The sequence below is a fragment of the Salmo trutta genome, chromosome 37 (genome assembly GCF_901001165.1).
Source record: "Salmo trutta chromosome 37, fSalTru1.1, whole genome shotgun sequence".
Taxonomy (NCBI): domain Eukaryota; kingdom Metazoa; phylum Chordata; class Actinopteri; order Salmoniformes; family Salmonidae; genus Salmo; species Salmo trutta.
Window position 1 is genome coordinate 24,271,515 of NC_042993.1, and position 17,807 is coordinate 24,289,321.

At 43.2% G+C, this 17,807-nt stretch overlaps 1 protein-coding gene across 1 annotated transcript; it reads left to right on the plus strand.

Moving 5' to 3' along the window:
- The first annotated feature begins 247 nt into the window (after positions 1 to 247).
- Positions 248 to 10,430, plus strand: LOC115176961 (nuclear receptor subfamily 1 group D member 2-like). The gene is made up of 8 exons (XM_029737381.1): positions 248 to 701; positions 6,842 to 7,069; positions 7,297 to 7,385; positions 7,549 to 7,693; positions 7,939 to 8,657; positions 8,916 to 9,092; positions 9,383 to 9,593; positions 10,029 to 10,430. The coding sequence occupies exons 1-8, from the start codon at positions 518 to 520 to the stop codon at positions 10,223 to 10,225; spliced, it is 1,950 nt and encodes a 649-aa protein (XP_029593241.1). The 5' UTR covers positions 248 to 517; the 3' UTR covers positions 10,226 to 10,430.
- The last annotated feature ends 7,377 nt before the right edge of the window (positions 10,431 to 17,807 follow it).

The window sequence follows — 17,807 nt, forward strand, 5'->3', positions numbered from 1 at the left end:
TGACATGTCAGGTGGTTTTTTCAAACAGCTCTTACACCAAAAGGGCATTATCATTTTCACAGTATTATTCCAAGCTCATAGTGTGGATATATAGTGTTTGTGTTTGCGTGTATAACATAGGCAATTCACGTTTTTGACTGCACTGAGCCTTTAACTCTGCCTCTGGTCTGTAAAAGTGTGTCACTGGGTTAAAGTGACTCAAGCGCCCAGGCAAGTGGGAGTGGCTGACAACTGGGTCACATGGTTAACACGCTATTTAGAACATTGAGTACAGAAGAGTCATTCAACAAGGGACTTCATCCAGCGTTTCTCATCTTGTTACATATCTTTAAATATACAAAAACTATTCAAGTTGTATTAGATGCCTCAAAAGTCTCGGGCATTTTGACCGAAAGAAGAGCAGAACTTGTTTTGTTCAGGATACTGACATGGGAGTGCAGATAATTATATTCACGCTACAAATATTTACTACAGTCATGTAGTTGAGACTTAAATAAGAAACAGTGTTGAGCTTTGGATGATCGACGCTTTTAAATTGAGTTTGTTACAGTGTAACCACTGTGCTACTAAGGATAATCGCACTTTGCAATCCTTAAAGTCAAACTGGCGAGTTATTGACAAGACATTTAGTCAGCGTAGGTTGCTTTCTCAAAATATTCCCGGAATCGCGGTGCCTGCAGACATGGGATCAATCAAGCCTGGTAAGACTTATTATCCGTGTTATTACAATGTATCTTGTCATGTAATTGAAAGTGTCTGCCTCTCGCTACATTGATCAGTTACTTGTTTGCAGATGTGTTACTTTGTTACAAATATAGTGTTACTGTTGCTGTCTAGAATCAATGTGTCGTTCTAAGAATCTGTTCTAGAAAAAAGCTTGTGCAATCTGATTTATCTGTCCACATTTTATTTAGTTGTGTGCTTTTTATAAGTTATATATGGACCACAATTAGAAACCTTCTAATAGATGATTTAGCTTTTCTGGTCTGCTTATTGTCAAGCCATGTACATGGGTTAGGAATGCCACTGTGCTACGGGGTTTTTTGTTTTGACACTACAATGTTCTGCTTTGCTTCACCTCACATGGACCAGGCTGCCTAGCCATGTGCGGATGCTTCTCGACTCTCACTGCTCATTGGTCGAAAAGAGGCTGTAACGCAATCATTGCATAAATCTGCACGGAGTCCAAGCTCGAGGGCGGTATGCAGGTCCACGTGAGACTGAAGGAGGCAATTTTGGTGCCCTAGATTTGCTCTCTTTTAGACATGACAGCTCCACATGTGGGTGGATTTTGGAAGCGAATAGTCGTAGCTGGTTAGGTAATCATGGCCAGGTCTTCGAGACCATTAACTACATTTAGGGCTACATAGTATAATATACTGCTCAAAAAAATAAAGGGAACACTTAAACAACACATCCTAGATCTGAATGAAAGAAATAATCTTATTAAATACTTTTTTCTTTACATAGTTGAATGTGCTGACAACAAAATCACACAAAAATAACCAATGGAAATCCAATTTATCAACCCATGGAGGTCTGGATTTGGAGTCACACTCAAAATTAAAGTGGAAAACCACACTACAGGCTGATCCAACTTTGATGTAATGTCCTTCAAACAAGTCAAAATGAGGCTCAGTAGTGTGTGTGGCCTCCACGTGCCTGTATGACCGCCCTACAACGCCTGGGCATGCTCCTGATGAGGTGGCGGATGGTCTCCTAAGGGATCTCCTCCCAGACCTGGACTAAAGCATCCGCCAACTCCTGGACAGTCGGTGGTGCAACGTGGCGTTGGTGGATGGAGCAAGACATGATGTCCAAGATGTGCTCAATTGGATTCAGGTCTGGGGAACGGGCGGGCCAGTCCATAGCATCAATGCCTTCCTCTTGCAGGAACTGCTGACACACTCCAGCCACATGAGGTCTAGCATTGTCTTGCATTAGGAGGAACCCAGGGCCAACCGCACCAGCATATGGTCTCACAAGGGGTCTGAGGATCTCATCTCGGTACCTAATGGCAGTCAGGCGACCTCTGGCGAGCACATGGAGGGCTGTGCGGCCCCCCAAAGAAATGCCACCCCACACCATGACTGACCCACCGCCAAACCGGTCATGCTGGAGGATGTTGCAGGTAGCAGAACGTTCTCCACGGCGTCTCCAGACTCTGTCACGTCTGTCACATGCTCAGTGTGAACCTGCTTTCATCTGTGAAGAGCACAGGGCGCCAGTGGTGAATTTGCCAATCTTGGTGTTCTCTGGCAAATGCCAAATGTCCTGCACGGTGTTGGGTTGTAAGCACAACCCCCACCTGTGGACATCGGGCCCTCATACCACCCTCATGGAGTCTGTTTCTGACCGTTTGAGCAGACACATGCACATTTGTGGCCTGCTGGAGGTCATTTTGCAGGGCTCTGGCAGTGCTTCTCCTGCTCCTCCTTGCACAAAGGCGGAGGTAGCGGTCCTGCTGCTGGGTTGTTGCCCTCCTACGGCCTCCTCCACGTCTCCTGATGTACTGGCCTGTCTCCTGGTAGCGCCTCCATGCTCTGGACACTACGCTGACAGACACAGCAAACCTTCTTGCCACAGCTGGCATTGATGTGCCATCCTGGATGAGCTGCACTACCTGAGCCACTTGTGTGGGTTGTAGACTCCGTCTCATGCTACCACTAGAGTGAAAGCACCGCCAGCATTCAAAAGTGACCAAAACATCAGCCAGGAAGCATAGGAACTGAGAAGTGGTCTGTGGTCCCCACCTGCAGAACCACTCCTTTATTGGGGGTGTCTTGCTAATTGCCTATAATTTCCACCTGTTGTCTATTCCATTTGCACAACAGCATGTGAAATTTATTGTCAATCAGTGTTGCTTCCTAAGTGGACAGTTTGATTTCACAGAAGTGTGATTGACTTGGAGTTACATTGTGTTGTTTAAGTGTTCCCTTTATTTTTTTGAGCAGTGTATATTAATTTATGTTGATTTTGTGTCTGAGCCTCCTGTACACCAAGCAACGGGTGTATTATTTTCCTAGCTGGGCTTATTTAGCCCATATTTAAGCATTTGGTTTAATGTCAACATTCTTATGTAATAACGTGATTTAACACCGATGACTACAAGAATAACTTTGCTTTTGCCAGTGTAACCGATGTGAAATGGCTAGTTAGTTAGCGGTGGAGCGCGCTAATAGCGTTTCAACCGGGTGAAGTCACTCGCTCTGAGACCTGAAGTAGTTGTTCTCCTTGCTCTGTAAGGGCCGCGGCTTTTGAGGCGCAATGGGTAACGATGCTTCGTGGGTGTCAGTTGTTGATGTGTGCAGAGGGTCCCTGGTTCGAACCCAGGTTGGGGTGACACCAGAAATTAAAAAGTATGATATAGTAATTGTGCCCTGTCAAGCAAAAGAGCAGTAACTGCTCATAAATGGAAACTTAGAAAAATGACTTCAGCGTTTTTTAATTGTCGAACCAAATGAATTGTAGTCAGATCATTGGAGATGTTAACTGTTGTCTTTTTCCCAGTTTATTTTGTATTCATATTGACCCTGAGCTCTGACATTATCTGGCAGTTACTGTCTTGTTGCTTGGTACACCCACTGGAATCACGTTTTTTTTTTACAACGCAAACTTGTGTTCATACATTTATTTGTATGTGGCTGTCAGTGTCATATAGTTTGATACTTGTTTCAACAAACAACAATAAATAATGCCAAGGTAAACCATAGTAACTACAGCCCAAAGCTTAGTGATTCAAGGTAAAAAGCAGTAACTGAGGTGAGCGATTGCATTTACTGCTTTTTTCTTTGGTTTCACTAACTTTTACCAGCCACTGCAAACATGAAGTCCCATTTGATCTGAAACACATTTTGTCCACATGATAGATCATGTATTTAATGTATCAAAAATGTCAACACATTTTTCACCAAATGTCCAGTTACTGCTCTTTTGCTTTGTAGAGGGCAGTATTATTCAATATAATATATTATAGAAGAACTGAGAAACCCAACCCCCAAATAAATGTTACAAATGATTACATTTGTAACATAAGTGCATACAAATGATTACAGAAACACATACTTTTTCACATTACACTGTAGTGTCATGTTTTGATGGTACACCATTAACCCTCTATGGCATAGTGTTGCCCTCAAGTAACAAACTACCTTTTTGGACCTCACACCACCCCTTGAATTTTTTTTGATAAAAAAAAATATATATGATATCACCTGACATGTCTGTGTCCAATGAAATGAGGGGCTGAAGTGAGTGTGGCCTTTTGTCTGGGGGCAGAGCAGTCCTTTCAGGAAGCAAAGCCGCATGGCCAATTGGTAAGATAAAATCACTTTTTAACATGTTTAAATTGAAATAACGTTATATAAAAAAAAATATGTGCATGAGTATGTAAAGAAGTATTTTTGATTGTTTAAATACTTATTTTGTTTTTAATTATATACTAAAACTGTGTTTTTTGGTTTGTTGCCTCAGGGAAACATTGTGCAGTTAGACCACTTTTGTTCGGGCAATGACATGCTAAAGTGTGGAGATGTGCTCGGATGCATAATTATGACCATAGTCAATGTTTTTACTTTACTATCTACTGATACTTACAGGAAATGCAGTTAGGGTCATTCCCTCTGACAGTGAGGACAGTGCGCTCGAGGAGAGTCAGGAAGAGTGGATCCCCAGTTATGGGGTCAGTCAGCAAAGTAATGTGTGTGTGTGTGTGTGTGTGTGTGTGTGTTTGCATGCGTGTCAGTGGATAAAGAAGGGTATATGACACATTTAAATGTGTGCTTCCTGCTTTCTTTTTTAAAGGAGAATGCCTGTCTGTTGACAATGAGACTGTGTCTGAGGATGAAGATGTAGCAGAGGTTGATCTTCCACGCCTACCCCGGTGGAGAACATCCCACAATGCATACTTCAATGCTTACCCAGAATGGCAGGGCCTGCTTTCAAGATCTGATGATATCAGTACTTCATCCAGTTTTTCTCTGAAGACATTCTGGAAGTTATTGTAGGGCAGTCAAATCTATATGCGATACAATGTAACGCAAACAAGCCCCTTAACCTCACAGCAAAAGAATTGGAGCAGTTCCTGGGTATTATGGTGTACATGTCATTGTTTGGTTTACCAGGCACCCGCATGTTTTGGAGCAAAACTTGCCGAGTGTCCCAAGTAGCTGTCACCATGATGCTGAATAGATGGGAGGCCATCAAAAAATCCCTGAGGTTGACAGGTGGGATCGCAAGCGAAAGATGATCACAAGTCCCCTGCCCTGCTGTGGTGAAAGAATACAACAAGAATATGGGTGGGCTGGATCTGCTTGACTCACTGATTGCACTGTACCGGAACAAAATCAGTTCAAAGAAGTGGTACCACAGGCTGGTGTTCCACTTCCTGGATATGATCATCGTGACCATCTGGCTGCTCTACTGAAGAGATTGTGAAGGCACTGGCATGAGAAAGAAGGAACATATGAAGCTGTATACCTTCAAGTTATACATCGCTGAAGGCCTATGCAAAATTGGAAAGAGTCTGGAGCACAAGAAAGGTCGTCCCAGTTCCACAATTGCTGGTGAGTATGAGGAGAAGAGGAGGAAAGGACCCGCTGCTCCAATTCCAGTCCTGATGTGCGCCTGGATGCCACAGCCCACTGGATGGTTATGGCTGAAAAGAAGGGGAGATGCAAGGTACCAAGGTGCACAGGTACACCAAAAGCCAAGTGCCAGAAATGTGATGTCCACCTCTGTTTCACATCCACCAGCAACTGCTTCCTGAGGTTCCAAACAGAATCGGAAATCAGAGTGTGCTTTGTCAAAAAGAGAAACACCGATTCAAACATTAACCCACACAAACACACATTCAGAAACACACTCGCACATACAGGCGAACCCCTCCAAATACACACCACACACATACACACACACAGTCATTTGGATGTTGGTTTATATGAAATGTAAGAAACATATATACATGAGGTGTTAGTTGTAATTAGTAGTAGTTTGTTTATTTGATTCTTTGATGTTTTGACTTTAAAGCTTCTAATTGTGATTGGTTGTAACTATTTGTGGTTGATGTTTGTGTAAATAAAACTCGTTCTAATTCATATATTGCTTGTTTTCCTTATTCCACTTATCATATGTACTATAGAAAACTAGACACATTTTATGATGGCTATATTAATAGGGACCCCCAAGCTCCCCAAAAAATCAGGTGAAATATTTCTTCCCCCACAAAATAAAAATTAATGCCATAGAGGGTTGAGTAATTTAGGTCAAATGGAAGATATTTTGATTAGGTTTCTGTGTGTCATGTAACACACTTTATCACCCTGTGCCCCGAAAGTCTTTAAATAAAGTATTTTTGTGATTATTTGTGTTTTTGTTCCAAAATGTTCTTCAATAATGGTGACATGTATGACCCTGGCTGGGACTGCAGGCTTTGCTGTACTATTTAGGTTAACTGTAAACACCCATAGAGCCAGCTGGTTATGTAACAGTGGTGTTATTCAATCGCCAGGCATGAGGTCGTAAAACAGGTCAAACAACAGGACTACAACAGCCTCTATATTGGGAGTGGCAAGGGTAATCAGGCAGATGTTTTATGGTTTAATTATGCTTATATATGGTTTATTATTTACCTTTGACATAGTTGGTCGATTTCCATCACTATTATAACGTTACTCTGACTTACAACGGGGTAAAAACTTAGAATAATAATTTGTCTCTCTTAGTTGTAGCAAGATTACAACTATTACGATCAAGATTATGACTTCAATATTATGTTTTTGATATGACGTATATTTGACTTATATTCCAATAACCTTTTGTGTTTTTTTCCTTCTCCCCTCAGGTGGTGTAATAACTTACATCTCTTCTGGCTCCGCCTCCAGCCCGGAGTCCTGTTTGAGTGACAGCTGCAGCAGCGGCTGCCTGTGCTCCTCTCCGCCTCATCCCTCACTGCCAAGCCGGGCAGTAGGAATCATGGTGGACGTCGCCCGCGTTACAACAGCCAAGCACCCACGTAGCCGCGGCACAGAGAAGACTGGGCGATCTACCTCCGCCAAGAGCAGCATCACCAGTGAGTGTATTTCAGTCCTGGAAATACATTGTGTGGCAAGGATACTAGATATATTCAGAATGGCAAAGGACAGGAAATGCATTGTATGAGTTGCCACACTGATCCAGGTAATAGGTGCATTTCGTATTCTCAAGTCTACATGAGTCATCATCGTGTACAGGTGGAATAGTACATTTGTTAGAGAGGTGTGAATTAGTAGTAACATTGCTGTGTGTTTCGCCTTACAGAGATCAACGGCATGGTGTTGTTGTGTAAGGTGTGTGGCGACGTGGCCTCGGGGTTCCACTATGGCGTCCACGCCTGCGAGGGCTGTAAGGTAAGACTAGTCCTGACTGCTTCTCATGGAATGCCACACTGCCAGTCTTAGGTTTCATTCATGTTATTCGATGGCTCTGTGTCGTAAGTGTTTTAACAGTGTCATTCGTGTTTTAACTTGGTAATAACCGCGCACAAACAATGTTTTCTGTGATTGTTCTCAGGGTTTCTTCAGGAGGAGCATCCAGCATAGCATCCGGTATAAGAAGTGTCTGAAGATGGAAAACTGCACCGTCATAAGGATCAACAGGAACCGCTGTCAGCAGTGCCGCTTCAAGAAGTGTCTGGCTGTGGGCATGTCTAGAGACTGTGAGTCTCCACTTTTAAATGTACAAGAAGTGTCTGGCTGTGGGCATGTCTAGAGACTGTGAGTCTCCACTTTTAAATCTACATAGAAAATAATAACTGAGTTTTTCCCAAAAGGAAATACAATGGATAATGGGGGTGAGGGGTTTCTTTTTACAGTTTGATGGATTGACTGACTGTAGGGATATCTGAGCCCTTTATTAGTGATATATGTACTAATGTGCGTTCTATTTGATTTCCTTCTCCAGCTGTTAGGTTTGGCCGCATCCCAAAGAGAGAGAAGCAGCGCATGCTGCTGGAGATGCAGAACGCCATGAACAACATGATGATGAACAACAACAGCCAGCTCCACAGTGCGCTCCACGGCACCCAGAGTCCACCCTGCCCCATGGGAGGGCTCCCCGATGACGGCAGCTCCTCTTCCTCTGCCTCTTCTTCCTCATCTATCTCGTCTTCATCAGGCTCCAACCCTTCCTCACCCCGTTCCGCTCCAGACTCCATGGAGACCGGCTCTAGCTCCGCCTCTTCGTCGGATAGCGGCGATGACGAGGTTCCTATTTCCAGGGTGTGTCACCGGGGCACATTCTCGTACCGCCGTGAGCAGCAACGGGCCATCAAAGAGGAAGCGGAGGAGTCACCTTCGCCGGTCGCCGGGGAAACTGTAAAAGACAGGAGAGACAGCCGCATGGAGGAACTGCAGGAGAGCTGGAACCTCTGCAACGAAGACGCCAGGGGTTACCAGCCTAGTTGCAACAGTCATCAACACGTCACCAACGGTCCCTACCAGGAAGAGAGAGTTGTTTACCAGCAGCAGCCTGCGCAGCTAAACGGCGCCCCCAGTGGCTACATGGCAGAAGACTCCTACAGCCTCCATCACAGGAGCCACAACACAATGCACAGCGTACAGACCGTCTCCAATGGTTACAGTGGACCATCATACAGCCTCCAGGACCACAAGACAAACTTGGTGAGTGTCCTTTTATCATTTAATTAGCCTTCGTTGAAACATTGAGGAGATTGAAGGTCTCTTTACAAAATGTTACAGTAGAAATACATTGTATACTGCACACCTGAAATTACCCCATAACCATGCCTAAAGCACACATGGAAAATACCTAAAAAGGCCTATCCTCTAAATCCCCCCCATTTTGTTTCTTCTGCATTATTGCTCCTGTGTCCTGTTTTCCATAACTGAGGGCCCTGTTCTCGACTCTTGTCACCCCAGGTCATTCCTAGTCTCTATGTGGACCCCAGCCAGCGCAGCCAGGAGATCTGGGAGGAGTTCTCTCTGAGTTTCATCCCGGCCGTGCGCGAGGTGGTGGGGTTTGCCAAGAGGATCCCGGGCTTCCGAGACCTCCCGGAGTACGACCAAGTCAGCCTGCTCAAAAACGGAACGTTTGAGGTAAGAATCTCTGGACTCTGACACCAAAAATAGATCTTTCCCAACTCTGGCTGTCGTGTTCCAACTGAACATTACACTCTCTTTAACTCTGAGTGTAGAATCGGCTAAATATATTACAGTCTGTAGATATCTTATGGTGGAGTATCAGTGTATTCTAACTCAACATTGAACTCTCTCTAACCCAGTTAGGTGAGCATTATCACTGTTGAATTATGCCAGTATGTTGCCCAGTGCTAGTCACCATAACCCCCCGTTCTAACACACCCTCTCTCCCACCTCTCTCCCTCCAGGTGCTTATGGTGCGCTTCGCCTCATTGTTCGACCTGGCCGAGCGCACCGTGACCTTCCTGACGGGGAAGTGTTACAGCTTGGAGCTGCTGCACTCGCTGCGGGCCGGGGAGCTGCTCACCTCCATGTGTGACTTCAGCGAGAAGCTGGCCGCTCTGCAGCTGGACAAGGATGAGATGAGCCTCTTCGTTGCCGTCGTCCTCGTCTCCGCCGGTAAATAACACTGTCCCTGTAAACAGTGTCCTTGTAAAACACAGTGTCCTTTTATACACACTGTAATTGTAAACACACTGTCCTCATATCACTGTACTCTGTTCTCTGGCTGACTGGTTGGCTGGCTGTCCTCTGGTTGGCTGGCTGGCTGTCATCTGGCTGACTGGTTGGCTGGCTGTCCTCTGGTTGGCTGGCTGGCTGTCCTCTGGCTGACTGGTTGGTTGGCTGGCTGGCTGGCTGACTGTATTATGGTCTTGTGTTTAAAATGGCACCCTATTCCCTATATAGTGCACTACTTTGGTTAAAAGTGCCATTTAAAACACAGTCTTGTACATACCATTCAGCCACTGGTGTTAACACACAATACTTATGTGTACGATGAAACTTAAAGCCTCCTTTCATACAGACTGTTCTTATGCTCTGTTCTGTGATCAGATCGTTCGGGGATCCAGGACTTGAAGTCAGTGGAGGCGCTGCAGGACACGCTGATCCGAGCGCTACGGAGTCTGATCATGAAGAACCACGCCAACGAGACTACCACCTTCACCAAGCTGCTGCTGAAGCTGCCCGAGCTGCGCTCCCTCAACAACACACACTCTGAAGAACTGCTGGCCTTCAATGTGCACTTGTAATGGGGCACTCACAATAGGGCCCATCTGACTCCTAATACCCTCCTTCCACACTTTGAAACCAGGACTGGCCTCCTCTGCCACTCCGATACCAGGACCAAGGGGAGATCTTGGGGACCTACCGTTTGCAGTCAACCAACTCAGTGTATTTCTCCAGAATGTATTGAGAAGTTCTTCTTTTGGACTATGTTGATAGGGACAAAGGTCAGAGAAGAGAAGATACTGTACTCTAGTCATAGGAGAAGGCTTGAGAACTGAGCTATTGCTTGTGTGTGTGTGTGTGTGTGCCTGGGGGGGGGGGGGGGGGGCTTGTTGTTTTACCAAGTTAGAGACACCTTTCATTTTTAAAGAAAAAGACGAAGAAATGCTATACCAGCTTTTAGAAATGAAGTCCAGAACTACTTGGTTTGTTTGTGAAATCCATTTCATTCCAAGGTGTATTGCTCACGAGCAGTGTGAATGTGATGATTATGCTATATATTGGATGTTTCATTCGACGCACTCTAGCGGTTCTGGGGGGAGGCCAGGGGGGGCCAGTGCCCCTGTGACAACAATTTTGGACCCCCTTGTGGCCCCCCTAAATGTGGAGTATGAAATAATTTTTACATAACTAATTTTTGCCATCGTTCTTTTTTTATATCCGTTATTAGACAGTGGCAACGCGGAACAGTAATTTAACCCACATATTTTCTAGAGGGACGGCTTTAGGCGGAACACAACAGTATCGTACCACATGCAAAACGATATGACAACAATAACGTCTAATGTAACTGGCCCCTCTAACAGTACAACTGGCCCCAGCTTGGCCCCCCCAGTTAAAATGGTCTAGAACCGCCACTGTCGACGCGCAATATCAAATGGTCACTGTTTTCGACCCAATATGTTTGATAAAAGCCCTCAAGACTCAATGTAAACATCTGTCTATCAAAAAGAATGCTTGATGAATCTGATAATTGCTGCAATTGCATGGCTGTCCTTAAGTGAACAACTTGACATTGTCGCTCCCAACCCTCCGAGGAAGGACTCATTTATTTATTTTTGAATTGTTCAACTGCATTGTCATCTTTACTGTCCTTTGTGTAGGGTATTTAATTTGTCTGAATATTTAGAATATTTCATTTTTGCATGTCTTTGTTAGCTGCTTCTACCACACCTCCTTCTGGGGAGTTGTTGATTGTACACTTTTTCAGCAACACAACTTTGCACATTGTGTTGTGGACTGTCAACCTCCAAAAATCACACATGTCAGCACAGACCCACATCATGATGTGAACACGGTGATACTGAAGTGTTCCTTAACTGGTTCCCCACCTTCCTCACAGTGAGGAGTTACTGGGTGGGTTTGACTTTACCTCCTGGCATTTCAGCACTGACTTTAAAACTCATATTGTTTCCCATCTGTTGTTTTTTTTGGAATGTCTGTATTTCTCCTTTTACTGACAATATTGCAGTTTGTAAATAATAGTTATGCTATATCTATCATATAAATAGTATAAATACAAGTGAAGTTATTTACGGTGTTGAGTTTTTTGTGTGCGATATGTTTGAACTGATTTGGGGATCTAAGATGAGCGTCTATGAGGGGTAAAGCACTAAGAACTGTGGGTATGTGGTTAGTTACATTGTGATATCATTTGTAGGGGTACCGTTATTGTATATTGATTTTCCATATTACAAACCAGGTTCAATTAATTGGCCTAAAGCACGGGTGTCAAACTCATTCCAAGGAAAGCCGAGTGTCTGCGGGTTTTCGCTCCTCCCTTGCACTTAAAAAAAAATAATGTACCTTCATTTAACTAGGCAAGTCAGTTAAGAACAAATTCTTATTTACAATGACGGCCAAACCCGGATGACGCTGGGCCAATTGTGCGCCAAATCACAGCCAGATGTGTTTCAGCCAGGATTCAAACCAGGGACTGTAGTGACGCCTCTTGCACTGAGATCTTAGACCGCTGCGCCACTTGGGAGCCCTTGGTTGATGAATTAAGGTCACTGATTAGTAAGGAACTCCGCACGTCTGTTTGTCTAGGGCTTAATTGAAAGGAAGAGCCTGCAGACACTAGGCCTTCCATGGAATGAGTTTAACAAACCTCACTTAAAGTGACCACCCAACTCTGGGTGGTCACTTTAAGTACCGGTAACCACAATGTGGACCTGGAATGCAGTGACTAGGTTCCTCCACAAGGGCTCGCTGTCCACATTTATATGTCGTACCACTATTTCCATGTTGGAAACTGATATCAATATATTAGCATAGAAATGTGCAAATGTTTATTTCAAGAGAATAACTTTGCTTTTTTTTTGTAGTACAAAGTACAATGTCCAAAAACATCAGCAGAGGAGCTGCCCAGAGACCGACAGAAGTGGAGTCTTTGTAGCCGGTTTATACAGGTAGCCTAGTGATTAGAGCGTTGGACTAGTAACCGAAAGGTTGGAAGATTGAATCCCTGTGCTAACAAGGTAATCTGTCGTTCTGCCCCTGAACAAGGAAGTTAACCCACTCTTCCAAGGCCATCATTGAAAATAAGAATGTGTTCTTATTAACTGACTTGCCTAGTTAAATAAAGGTTAAATAAAAAATAACCCGGCCAGTGAAACGGGTGCTGTGTAAGGTAAGTACAAAGTACACTCAATTCAACAAAATTCTGACTTATGAATAAGTTATAGCTTCTATTTTAATGGATGTAAGACTTTGCATTAAAATGCCCTGAAGAAGCAATAATGAGCATCAATTAGTTTTAAATATTTAATATGTGTATAGTTTTATGGACAGTGATAGTCAGAATGTATTAGCGAGACAGGAAGGGCTGAGATGGGATTCATACATACGTCGCCAGGGGTGTATGTGATTCAGAGTCTGGGGGGCCAGACTCTGGCACAATGAGCATCAATTCTGTCCTAGAATAACACATTTCATTTCAGCGTGCTCAGAGAATTATGTTTTACACATAGTATCAACAGGGTTTGTGCCCCCCCCCCCCCCCCACACACACACACCGTCATTCAGGCAGTTATTGTAAGTATGAATGTGTACTTAATTGACCTGCCTTATAAAATAAAGATTAAACAAACACTGTCCGATCAAACAAAAGGCAAATGCTGAGGGACGCCATGTAGTTTTTAGCGTAAAAGTTTGAGTGTGAAGGTCTACCAAATTCTAGACCGCTATTGGTTGACTTTTGTTTTTCATTTGTTTGGTATCCTGAATAGTTGACCAGCACCAGCTAGCTAGATCATAGACATACAGGCTTTCCTAGAGTTTCCCCTCACCACTGTTGAATTAAAGGGATACTTACATTTAAAAAAATACTAGCATTAGCATTATTGGGCTTAAACAATGTATGTTACAACCTCATAGTATCTGGAAACATTGTAGTTGTATGGTCAAGTGCCACAAAGAAGAACAAAGCTTCATACAATTAGCCTAGAAAAGAGTAACTCGGCTGGCCCTTAAATGTACACGGAGGGCTAAATATCAATAACATGCATGTCAGTCTCTCCTGGCTCAAAGTAGAGGAGAGATTGACTGCATCACTACTTGTCTTTGTGAGAGGTATTGACATGTTGAAGGCACATGTTCAAACAGCTAACACACAGCTCAGACAAACATACATACCCCACAAGACATGCCACCAGGGGTCTCTTCACAGTCTCCAAGTCCAGAACAGACTCTGGGAAACATACAGTACTACATAGAGCCATGACTACATGGAACTCTCTTCCACATCAAGTAACTCAAGTGAGCAGTAAAAACAGATAAAACAACACCTCACGGCACAACGCGGACTGTGAAGAGACACACACACACACACAAACGCACTCACACTCTAACATGCATTCTATTGTGGTATTATGGATTTTATATTGTAAATGTGCAATAATAGAGTAATAATGTCTTGTATGATGTATTGTTTTATTTATGGAGGTTGTTGTGTTTTGTTGAGCTGTAACTGTTTTAACCCTGTTGGGACCCCAGGAAGAGTAGCTGCTGCCTTGGCGGCAGCTAATGGAGATCCTACTAAATACTAAATGAACAAAGTTCTTCATAGAACCTTTATAAAAAGGTTATACATAGCACAAATAAGGGATCTGCTATGGTTACAAGCCAAATAACACTTACTTGGCACTATATAGAATGCTAGCTTTCAAAGAACTCTTTTAAGAACTTTGCTAAGAACTCTTCGAAGAACGTTTTCCATAATACACCCCACCCATCCTCATTCCTCACCTCACCTGACCGGTACCCAAACCGAAAACAGATTTAATGCATGGCTCAGTTATGTATAGAGCCATGTCATCATGATGCTCTGCAACCAGAGGTTACTGCAAAAATCAAAACATCTGATTAAAAAAACGTATTGTATGATAGAACCTCTCGTCTTTTTAAAGATCTAATTTAACTGTATTGTATATAAGAATAGAAATATGTTTATATGAATAGAGTGTAAATAGTATTTTTGTTGTCTCTTGGTGTCTTAAAAAAAAGTTATATCTTATGTTGTTCTGTACCTTTTCATGTATTTGTAAGTTTTATGTTGACCCCAGGAAATGTAGCTACTGCATGTCCTAATAAACTAAACTAAACCTCGTCCCCAGGCTAATTGCTAGAGCTGGCTGGTGGACGAGACTACCCCTGACCTGACGTGACCTGCAATAACCTCACCTCACCTTCTGCACACTAAAAACAAATGGTTCTATAAAGTGCCTAAGAAGAGTTCTTTGGCTTGTAACCACAGCAAAACCCTTTTTGGTTCTATATGGATTTTTTTTAAGGTTCTATAAAGTGCCATGCTCATCAGATTCTCAATGGAACCTGTATGGTGCTATAAATAACCCTTTCCTATGGTTCTATAAAGAAACATAAAAGGTTCTATATAGCACCAAAAAAGGGTTCTGCTATGGTTCTAACCCTATTTGTGGCTATATCGAACCCTTTTTTATAGTTATTTATAGAACCTTTATGGAGAATGGTTCTTTATAGAACCTATCTCAAATTCAAAGGTTCTTTGTAGAACCATATAGGGTTTTTTATTCTAGTTTAATAGTCATATTAAATTGTAAAAATGCTGTAGGTTTTAATATTGTGTTAATTAGCAAGTTGAATCAGGTGTGCTAGCTCTGGAAAGGCTGCGGGTCCCTGAGGAGAGAATTGAGAACTACTGACTTAGTCAATCGTTCTCAATTGACACAAGGCCATACGTGAGTCTTTCAGAGGACACCGTCACTGGACATAGCCATAAATAACATGTACTAGCATAACACAACAGATTAGATCAACTGGAATGAAGCTCACTGACGATTGCACAAAAAGAGCTGTGAACAAACCACGCCCCAAAATATTTGAATGAGACGCTTCTACATTTTAATTATCACTAAAAGAGGAAATAACCCTTTTCTGAAAAGCAAATAACCATTGAAGGGCTCAAAGGGTTATTTGAGTCAGTATGGTTCCACACAGAACCATCAACCGTTCCCAAAAAACCCTTGAAGAACCCTCATTTTTTGGTGTGTTACTTGTTTAATTATGCCCAGGAACGTTGCTTGCAACACAGGAGGTTGATGGCACCTTAATTGGGGAGGACGGGCTCAAAGTAATGGCTGAAACGGAATTTATGGAATGGTATCAAACTCATCAAATAAATGGTTTCCATGTGTTTGATACCATTCCATTTACTCCATTCCAGTCATTATAATGAGCCATCCTGTGGTTTTCAGCTTTTCTACAGGAAAACATACATCACAAACAAGTTCTCCCTTTTCAGGGTTCATCCCTCCGCATGCCTTACCTATGACTATTACTATGTGAACTTGCCCATGACCTGGGCCTAAGCACAGAGCTACTGCAGAGAGAAGTATATTGACCTGGCCACCATAGACAACATGGAGGATATGACTACACCGAATAACATTACGGCTGATTATACTGAATTGGCCTGGATAGGACTGTATGATAACATTACCAACTGGACATGGTCATTGGCTAAAAGCACTGATGAGAAAGAGACAGGGTTTCAAAACTGATGGACCGGTCAACCGAATAATAAGCATAGCGATCAGCACTGTGTAACGATAGAGAGGAAAATGGGGATAGCAGAGACTGGAATGATGTGCCCTGTAGTGATCGAAAATCCTTTGTCTGCTATGATGGTAAGAGCCATACACAAACGGTTCCGTCAAATCAACAGCAACTGCGGAATGGTTTCCACCATGGAAATTATACATTGTATTGGGACAAGATGGGATTGTGGTTGGGATTGAATGTCCTAGTGTGTCATTTAAGGAATTTCATTTTATTGTTCGTTTTGCAGTAAGAGTATAATGTTTATCTCATTGTATGCATAAAACAAGCAAAATGTGTGCAGAGGTTTGGTAACAAAATCGAAATATTAAATTGATGTGTGCAGTGGTTTCTCAAGTGTAATCTGCAAATTGTTGTTAACTTGTGTTTTGTTGCATTTAATAATGTGTGTATGTAATTATGTAGTTTGTACAGCTGCTTTGAAGATACTCAGTATTTAGAGTTATTTTTATATAGTATATATATTTTTTATGTTTTTGGTTCATTACAATGTTGGACAATGTAATACAACTTAGCCATTTTCAATGAAACAATTGTGCCAGACACACTTTGTAAAAATCCTTTGAATACTCTGCTCTGTGTCACATGACCCATGCTATAACCCATGCAACTCATCAAATAAAAAAAATCGAATCAAATGTATTTATATAGCCCTTCTTACATCTGCTGATATATCAAAGTGCTGTACAGAAACTCAGCCTAAAACCCCAAACAGCAAGCGATGCAGGTGTAGAAGCACGGTGGCTAGGAAAAACTCCCTAGAAAGGCCAAAACCTAGGAAGAAACCTAGAGAGGAACCAGGCTATGAGGGGTGGCCAGTCCTCTTCTGGCTTTGCTGGGTGGAGATTATAACAGAACGTGGCCAAGATGTTCAAATGTTCGTAAATGACCAGCATGGTGAAATAATAGTAATCACAGTGAACAGGTCAGGGTTCCATAGCCACAGGCAGAACAGTTGAAACTGGAGCAGCAGCACGGCCAGGTGGACTGGGGACAACAAGGAGTCATCATGCCAGGTAGTCCTGAGGCATAGTCCTAGGGCTCAGGTCCTCCGAGAGAGAGAAATAAAGAAAGAGAGAATTAGAGAGAGCATACTTAAATTCACACAGGACACCAGATAAGACAGGAGAAATACTCCAGATATAACAGACTGACCCTAGCCCCCCGACACATAAACTACTGCAGCATAAATACTGGAGGCTGAGACATGAGGGGTCAGGAGACACTGTGGCCCCATCCGATGATACCCCGGACAGGGCCAAACAGGCAGGATATAACCCCACCCACTTTGCCAGAGCACAGCCCCCACACCACTAGAGGGATATCTTCAGCCACCAACTGACCATCCTGAGACAAGGCCGAGTATAGCCCACAAAGATCTCCGCCACGGCACAACCCAAGGGGGGGCGCCAACCCAGACAGGAAGACCACGTCAGTGACCTAACCCACTCAAGTGACGCGCCCCTCTTAGGGACGGCATGGAAGAGCAGCAGTAAGCCAGTGACT

Excerpts from the sequence above, each read along its gene's own strand:
- LOC115176961 (XM_029737381.1), top strand. The coding sequence starts at position 518 with ATGATCGACGCTTTTAAATTGAGTTTGTTACAGTGTAACCACTGTGCT. Across the intron at positions 8,658-8,915 it reads AGGACCACAAGACAAACTTG|GTCATTCCTAGTCTCTATGT; the intron begins GTGAGTGTCCTT and ends TTGTCACCCCAG. Across the intron at positions 9,594-10,028 it reads CGTCGTCCTCGTCTCCGCCG|ATCGTTCGGGGATCCAGGAC; the intron begins GTAAATAACACT and ends TTCTGTGATCAG.